This window comes from Corylus avellana, chromosome ca11 (genome assembly GCF_901000735.1).
Source record: "Corylus avellana chromosome ca11, CavTom2PMs-1.0".
Classification (NCBI taxonomy): domain Eukaryota; kingdom Viridiplantae; phylum Streptophyta; class Magnoliopsida; order Fagales; family Betulaceae; genus Corylus; species Corylus avellana.
The window spans coordinates 4,808,578-4,817,573 of NC_081551.1; the positions used below are offsets into that span (position 1 = coordinate 4,808,578).

Here is an 8,996-nt window from a genome sequence, read left to right on the forward strand (position 1 = left end):
TCTCAGAAGTTTTCCTACACAAAACTGGTTAAATCGCTAGCTTTTCACCAGGAGGTGTGACCCCAAAGGATTGTTTGCACCCATGAGGTGTTGAACCTTAAACCTTAAAGGGATGATACCTCAAGACCAAGGCCTCCACCACTTTGGCCAACCCCTTGGGGTTAGTAAGTGTAACGTAAACTACCACTTGATAACTATAATTTAGTGATTGATATAACAAGTACAAAGTAAACTATAATATTAGTTTGTAATGAACTTATAATAAAAACTATAATATTCTACCAACACTTTAGAAAGCAATCTCTCTTCTTTCAAATGATAGAAGAATCTAAAATCTATTCCCAAATCCTCCAACGGATTACTATATTTTGAAACCTAGGCCCAACAATAAATTTTAATTAAGGCCTTGAGTAGAGTTCCGACCGTAATGGTATGTAGGGGTGGCCATTCATGTTCGCGTGTCGGATTTAGGTCATATTGAGACAGAGTTATAAAATTATACATATATGTATGTATACAATATAATCTTTATTTGGAATAAATCACTGAACACTGTAATTATATTTATTTTATAATTACAATTACGGTGAACACCGTAATTATATTTATTTTATAATTACACTAAATATATATGTGACATACGGGCTATTCATTAAATAGAATTTCTTACGGATCTTTCTAAAGGACAAAGCTTATGTGATGAACATAAATATTGTTTTTGTTCTTTGACGAAAGAAACTTGAGTTGTAAGTAATTGAGTTCAAATCTTTCGAAACTAATCTACATCACCCAAGAGTCCTTAGAGATGTCCAGCTAAAGATTTTGAATAACATATGCAAAGGAAGAGTAGGGGGCTCCATTAAAGACGACATATGAGAATGAGATTTTTGTTCTATAACATATGAATTATCATGCTTATTAATTTACTCCTCTTTTATAAGAGAATTATCTATTCCGTCTTTGGGTGTTATATATATGAAAAATATTATATATTACATTCCTTCCTACTCATATTCTACTAGTAGTGGGGTTGATATGATAGTGTAAATTAGCTTTTAGAATTTTATTTTATTTTATTTTATTTATTTATTTATTTTTTTTTCTTTTGGGAAATTATCTTTTGCCCTTATAAACTATAATGTCTTTGTATTTTCTCCTCATGAACTGCCAACTATACTACTTTGCCTCTATAAACTATCATTTTGTGTTCAAAACCTCATTTCGTTAATCAAAGCCGTTAATTCAGACAGTCAACCAGTCACTTTGTGTTACTTCGCTCCTATGAACTACAGCGCATTGTTACTTTGACCTGGTGAGTTAACGACCTTGACTAATAGAATGAGGTTTTAGGCACAAAATAGTAATTCATGGGAGCAAAGTAGTACAGTTGATAGTTCATAGAGGAATAGTGATAAGGCATTATAGTTCATAAGGACAAAATGTAATTTCTCCTTATTTTTTTAACAATGGTTGATGAACATTGTTCTTATTCATATTCTAGTGGAGTTGATATGACAATGTAAATCAATTTTTAAATTTATTTTAAACAAAGGATGATGAACACGGGAATATTAGCATTGTAAAACAAAGGGAGAGAGATTTGATTTAGCGACCTCATGAGTCGTAGTCTTCGGCCCATTAAACTACCCATTAAAATGGTAGGATGGCTTACTTCATCGCACACCATTCACACACGTGTGTTAGGTAAATGTCATGATTGGAATTTCTAGGGCAAAACGACGACGGCTCCTTTGTTTGAAATTATGCTGTAATCCCAGGAGGCCAGGTGGAAAAACCGTGGCCGCAGGGACACCTCTGTAAAATCCTTAACAAATCAGGGGCAAGTACACATCCCTCACACACCTTCGCCAAAGTGCTCACTCCCGCCCCCACTCTCTTTTCGAATTACATTCCCACACCACACCCAGTACCCACGCTCTCTCTCTCTCTCTCTCTCTGTCATTTCTGCGGTTCGTCCGGTTCCTCTTCCAAACCGGACGCGAAAATGGTAGCCGAACTCCGGAGCTCTGATCCGATGGATCCGCTTTCGGCCTACTCGGGTCTCGCCCTCTTCCCCAGGACCTTCGGGGTCGCACCCGACCCGTCGAAGCCGTACGACCCTGACACCGACCTTGACGCCATCCACAACTACCTCAAGTCCTTGGTACTCCCTCTCACACTTAGTCACCTCTCTCCTTTAGATTTAGTTTTCTTCAAATTCTAAGACGTGTAATCTTTTTACAGAGCATAATTTTCGATAAGAATGTACCAAAATGAAAGAGAGTGAGCTTGTGAAACTTTGAGTTTGTTTGTTTGTTCCTGTCTTAATTATTTGCAATCTGAGAAAGCTAGAAGCTGTATAAGTCGAGTCGAGAGAGGCTATTTAGGTCAGTTAAGTTGAGCTTTTCGTTGAAGAAGTTGAATGGTTAAGACTCATAGTATCATTTTTCTTTCTGCTCTTTAGTTTTTCTTCTGTCAAATAAGAATAATGCAAGTTTTACGATCGATTAAACAAAGGATCATCATTGTTATTTTGTTATGGTGTGGAATCAAATTTTGGTTTCTCTATTGAGTATATTGCAAATTTCAAGTTCTGTATGAGACAAAATTATGCCCATTGATTGTTGAGACAAATCCAACGGTTGCAAATTAGAGAACCCAAATTTAACCTAAATCTATCATCTCTGATCTCTCCATTCTCTCGACTCTCCTCTCACAGTCTCCACCATCCTCCTCGCCTCCTATCTCTGTTGCCGCTCCCACCACTCCCCCAGTGCCCCCAACAGCAACCACCACCACCACCGCAGCAACCACACACCTCAACGCCTGGCTGAAGCTGAACGGCTCGTGCTCGGTTTCCAGGAACTTGCCGCTGCCAACCCCGCTGTCCACGCCGCTCTCGGAGGTCGTTTCACTCTCGCAGTACGCCGCGGATCGGAGGCGGAGGAGGTGATAAGATTTGTGGGTTTTTCTTTTCTTTTTGGGTTTTTTTTTTTCTCCGTTTCTTCTTGGGTGGTGGGTGGTTTGGGGTTTTGCCGTTTGATGTGTTTGTTTGGTTGCCCAGAAAGATGTGTAAATATTTTTGGATAGATAGGTATTTGGGTTTCTGTTTTTTACTGAATTATGGTTCGTGTTTGATGGAATTAGAGCAGAAAAAGTATCTTCGTCTTATTAAACAGATGGTGTTGGTCTTTCACATAATATTGAATTCTATGATTGAATCATTTTTGCCAAATGCATGTACATATACATCCCAAAATTAATCGAGCTTGAGCTCGAGCTCGACCAAAATAGACGAGCTTGAGCTCGAACAGGGTTCCAACCCTATCGAGCCAAGCTTGAGCAACATTTCTAGGCTCATGTCGAGCTCAAGCCTGGCCTCAAAGTAAACAAGCCGAGCCCGGACAAGCCAAGCTCGCTCAAGCTTGGCTCGTTTACACCCCTAGAAACAACCCCCCCCTCCCCCCCACCATCTCTCTTTATAGAGTAATGCTATTTATACAACTGCGATACAACTTAATAAAGTGGCAGTGAAAATAAGTTCTTCGATCAATACTTATAAAAACAGAAGGCTAATTTTCACTGCCACTTATCCCAGTTGTATAACAGTCGTATACTAGTCTATTAAATAGCATTACTTATATATATATGTACTATATATGTCTCTGTTTAGATTAATTGAGTTGAATTTATAAATCTTATTTATTGTGCTTTCTACTTTCTTACTGCTGCTGCAAGTTTTTGCACCAGGGGGTGAGTAAATTTAAATTTTACATCTAATTCATATGCTAAGCTTGTTTCCTTTTTAGTCTTTGTTTGGTTACTTGAGGAAAAAGAAAGATGCTAAACTATGAACGTGAGCACTAAAATTGGTTAGTGCTAGAATTCTTAAGTCAGGGAGAGGTGAAATCAATTTGGGTAAGGATTTGGAGCGAGGGCCTTCATCGGCTTTCAGTTTGACTTGGAAATTGAATCTTTCTTGCCATTCAAAGTAGTAAGTTGTAAGAGCATTGCTACTTTCCTGCAACATTCAACATTCTCATTCACACCAAAATACAGACCATATTGTTGGTTCAAAGGGAGAAACTCAGCTGAACGTAGTGGTATCAGGCTCTCCTAAGTAGAGGTTTTAGTTTTGCAAGATCTAGAAAATTGAAGAGTCCTGGACTAGGAAAAACTCAAATTCCCTTCCCCCCCCCCCCCCTTTGGTTAGAGTCTCCTTCCATAGAAGAGAGAATTCAACGATGGATATCCTTATCAAACACCCACAAATTCAAATCAGGTTTATTTCAGGGTAACATGTGTTGTTTTTGAGGATGATGTGGCATACATCAGTTTAATCATGCAAAAGTGGTCATATTTCATGGTTTTCTTGCACTTTCAGGCCTTACAATGTCCTAATAAATTTCTAGAGGAGGCGAAAATGGTTCTAGATGGTAGTTCAGAACTTGCAAACTACCCGGCAATTAAAGAGAAAAACGTTGGTGCTGTAGAGGATAAGGAAAGTCTCCAAGCAAGAAGGCCAGCATTGGGCCGTAAGCGGGCTCGTTTCTTTTTAAAGTCTAATTTGATGTAAGCTTATCGTTGATGCATTTTTATTTTTATTTTTTATTTTTAAAGTAAAGAAGTGGTTACTTTTACTGAGATTTATCAATTGAAGTAAGTCATCTTCATTACACAGTCAACCTACTGAGAGCTTGGAACCAAGTTTGGACATTGAACAACTAAAAGACCCGGAGGAATTCTTCTTGGCCTATGAACGGCTTGAAAGTAAGTTACAGTCCCTTTGTCTTCTGGAATCCATGCTGCAATCATTTTCGTAAGACTTGTTTTGCTGTGTGATTGGTGCTTAGATGCCAAAAGAGAATTACAAAAGCAGATTGGTGGTGTTTCAATGGATTTAGATGAGCATAATCCATCCAAAACTGCACGACAACGTCGACCAGGGATACTAGGGTATGATCTACATTTTGTATCATCTATCCCCCATTATGCTGTTTATCTTATATCATGTTTTTTGGTCATATGGACTAACCTTGTTATTTTGATCCAGGCGGTCAGTTAGATACAAGCATCGCTATTCATCAGTAATTTCTGAAAATAATGAGAATATTTTATCTTCTCAAGAGACATTTGATTCAGGCATTGTTAGCCCAACTAATGACATCTCACAACGCAAAACTAATCATGATTTAGCATCAAAGGAGAGGTATATAGCTGGTAAGTGGAAACTATAGAAGAATAAAGATTAATCAATCAACTCTAAAGAGATGTCCTTTCGCTATCTCTTAGCTCTTATTTTTCACTCAATACCATTATCCATTTTTCTTTTTGCTGTTTTTTCCCAATTAATAGATATTTGATATCATGATTAATTGCATGCTAAATAGGTTCAACGGACAATCCAGAGAACAAGGTTAGTGAAATCTTAGATGAATTGCTATCTGGCAATTTTGAAGATCTGGAAGGGGATAGAGCAGTCAGTATTTTACAGAAGCGCTTGCAAATCAAACCCATTGATTTGGAGAAGTTAAACCTTCCAGAATTGCGAGATATCCAAAAGATTGATTTGAAATCTTCAAGACGAAACATGCTAAGGCCTCGGAAAGCTTTAGCGGACATTGATAATATGTTAAAAGGGATTAGCAGTAAATCACATGTGAAGCTCATACCAGAGGCAGAAAGCTCTTTTCATCATATATCTTCACCCACACCCCCATCAAGTCTGTCTGCTTCATTATCTGTGTTACAGAGGCAAATTTTGAGTTCAAAGTCATCAAGTGATCCATTTCCGAATCCTGATTTTGGCCACTCACCTGCAAAAAATTTCTCTTCGACTAAATGCACGTTGAAAGAGTCTGACCTGGATCATACAGGAATGCAGTTGAGCACTTGTGATGAGTTGAAGTCACCCTTAGTTGAGGAAGATAACATTGATAATCTGTTAAAAGGGATTAGCAGTAAAACACTTGTGAAGCTCATACAGGAGGCAAAAAGCCCTTTTCATCATATAGCTTCACCAACACCCCCAAGAAGTCCTCTTGCTTCATTATCTTTGTTACAGAGGCAAATTTTGCAGTCAAAGCCATCAAATGATCCATTTTCAATTCCTGATTTTGGCCACTCACCAGCAAAAAATTCTTCCCCGATTGAATGCATGCCGAAGGAGTCTGACCTAGATCATACAGGAATGCAGCTGAGCAATTGTAATGAGTTGAAGTCACCCTTAGTTGGGGAAGATGACACTGCAACTGCTGAGACAGATTCACAAGACGTGGCTATTGAAGATGTTACTTGTACATCTGAAGCAATTGTGCATGATAATTCCAGTAAACTTTCTTTTCGTGTTGATGTTGGCTCAAGTGGAACTCATGTTGACATGGAGGACAATGTTGGAGGCAGTATGGATATTGAAGTAATAGATGAGCAATTAAGTAGGCATGATGCTGATATAGATGCTCAGGAAAATGGATCCAATAAATTGGAGGACAAGGTGAATCTTCCTTTGGTTTGTTTATATTTAATTGTTTACTAGAGTTGTATGACTTTTGAATTTGAATGTTATGTTTGATACTGTGACACAATTCAGGTAGAAGACATGCCACAGGAACAGGTGGAGGCAGTGGCTTCTCCAGAATGTAGTGTTAACATGGTGGACACAACTGAGGAAAATTCGAACTACATTCGGACTCCATTGGGTATGATCTTATTTGTCTACTTGTGCATCATAAGAAGTACATGTTTGATCCTGATGATTAAATGTCAGGTTTTGAGGAGAATTCAGATCAGTTTATCTACCAATGGCTACATGGAGTTAATTGGTCATTTTTTGGTTCTGAAAAAAGAAAATAAAACATCCTGTAGACTAGTTAGAAGCAATGCAAAGAATATCTAAGCTAGATAAACTGACTCCCTACTATTTTGGGAGTCTCATGCTTGGCCTCTTTAAACAATTTCATGTCAAATCCTTGCTGAATCTATGGCAAATGGGTTTCTGTGTTTCATGGTTTGCCTTGCATGTCACCGACTTCAAGTCTAATAATTTAATTAGTGGTTACTAACTTGACTTACCTTTAGATGGTCAAAGTGGTTGGTTGTTTAATCCAAATTATGCATTACAAATTCATGTTGGTTATATCTGTACATATAATCAACCAGTTCAACCAAGTTGAGGTAAATGGAAACTGCTAATAGGTACCTAATGAATTATCATTGAACTATTCTATATGTAAAAAATAAGTGTTTTTTTTTTGTGATTACATTCTCATACATGATAAGCTTTCATCTGAAGTTTTAACAATTGTACATTAGGAGTGAAGATTATGCTTTAGATGGTTTCAACTTAGTGTATTTGGTGAATTTTCTTATTTTCTCCATCAGATCAATCAAATCCTGCTGTGGTTGAAGACCATGCAGTGCATGGACTCTCCCAATCCCCAGATAATGTCCCAGAACAGAGTATAGAGGTTACTATCTTTCCCTTATTGTCCTTTTCATTCATGCTTTCGTTTTATTTGCTGCTTGTCATCATTAAGTTGAGAGTGTTTGCCATATCTGGCTTGCATATGCCATCAATAAGTCCTAGCTGGCTTTTTTGAAAAAAAATGGAAATAGAGCAATTAAGAATTTGCAATGCTGTATGAGAAATGGCTTGCATATGGCTGAATGCGACTAAAAGACTGTATGTTGCTTATAATTTTTAATCCCTTGGTGGTAGGACTTGATATACTTGAATTGGGGTGATGTGTATGTGATGCTTTGATGGCTGAAAGTATTTTGGCTACCAATATGTGCAAGGATGAAATGGACATGGGACGCTGAGTGTTATTATTTATATGTTCCTGGTAATGGCCAAGGGATTGTACAAATATGCACATAGAAGATATTGTTAGGATGTTTGTTACCTTATGAACACTAGATCCTGTAACCTCTGTGTTTACTCTCTGAGTCCAGATAATTTCAATTAATTTATAAATTAAATTTTGTGCTTTTTATGTACGAAAAGAGTTCGATGCTTTTTGATGCCTAAATCTAGATGTTTGTTTCTCATGTAATATGTTTATTTCCCAGCGTCTAATCTTTGATTATTATTATTATTTTTTTAAAAAAATTTCTGGGCATTATTTGTGGCCTACACACCCCAACCCCATCATGTTCCCTTCTGGTTCATGGCCTAGGGGCTCCCTTTGGTGTTTTTCAGTTAACTGTTCTACATATCCAATGAATGATTTGCTTTGTGATGGTTAGTTTCGCTTTTAGTATGTGGTTATGATTGAACTTTGTTTCTATTTTCTCGTGAAACAGAAAATCCAGGAAAGTATCGAGGTGTCATTGAATGAGCAAATCAATGCAAAATCACGTCTGCACAGAGAGCGCAAGAGTAAAGAACGTTCTCACAGGAAAAGCCTTGCAGGTGTCCATTTGTAACAATCTCAACCATGTTAACTAGGACTTTTTTGGTTGTTTTGTTGGAATAACCGGTTGTTGTCTTTCTAGGAGCTGGTTTATTGTGGAAATCTGGGGTAAGACGAAGCACTAGGATCAGGACAAGACCTTTGGAGTATTGGAAAGGAGAAAGGTTACTATATGGTCGCATCCACCAGAGTAAGTATTCTCTTGTGTGGACTTTTTTAGATAAGGGATTTACTGTATTATGACTCCTTCTCATATTGATCCTTGAACTTAAAATTAATAAGTAGTCAAAATGCTTTCTGGTTCCATTTCTATATGAACTATTCTTAGGAGATATGCGTTAAGTTTGTCTAACATTAAGTTGAGGTTTTATCATAATAAAATTGTGGCATTGGCAACCATAAATCTTTGCCAGTTTATGAGTTGGGAGTACAAAATAAAAGATCGTTGTGGCAAAGCTTTTGTGTTGTTATCATTGGTCTACTTCTATTTTCTTGCACTAATTGCTAGAAGGTATGGTGTTCTACCAATTTCTGGAGACATGTATCCTGAATATTGAAGTAAAATTTAGAATGAACCTTTTG

At 37.4% G+C, this 8,996-nt stretch overlaps 1 protein-coding gene across 1 annotated transcript; it reads left to right on the forward strand.

Moving 5' to 3' along the window:
• Positions 1–1,880: 1,880 nt before the first annotated feature.
• Positions 1,881–8,776, forward strand: LOC132166172 (centromere protein C-like). The gene is made up of 10 exons (XM_059576949.1): positions 1,881–2,164; positions 4,385–4,572; positions 4,682–4,770; positions 4,854–4,956; positions 5,054–5,220; positions 5,391–6,493; positions 6,590–6,698; positions 7,381–7,466; positions 8,305–8,413; positions 8,497–8,776. Exons 1-10 carry the CDS (start codon positions 2,006–2,008, stop codon positions 8,655–8,657), a joined length of 2,274 nt encoding a protein of 757 aa, XP_059432932.1. The 5' UTR covers positions 1,881–2,005; the 3' UTR covers positions 8,658–8,776.
• Positions 8,777–8,996: the final 220 nt, after the last annotated feature.

Bases quoted from the DNA above. Each gene is read 5' to 3' on its own strand.
- LOC132166172 (XM_059576949.1), top strand. From the start codon at position 2,006: ATGGTAGCCGAACTCCGGAGCTCTGATCCGATGGATCCGCTTTCGGCC. The intron at 4,573-4,681 runs GTAAGCTTATCG...TTCATTACACAG, and splicing joins TTTTTAAAGTCTAATTTGAT to TCAACCTACTGAGAGCTTGG. The intron at 5,221-5,390 runs GTAAGTGGAAAC...CATGCTAAATAG, and splicing joins AAAGGAGAGGTATATAGCTG to GTTCAACGGACAATCCAGAG.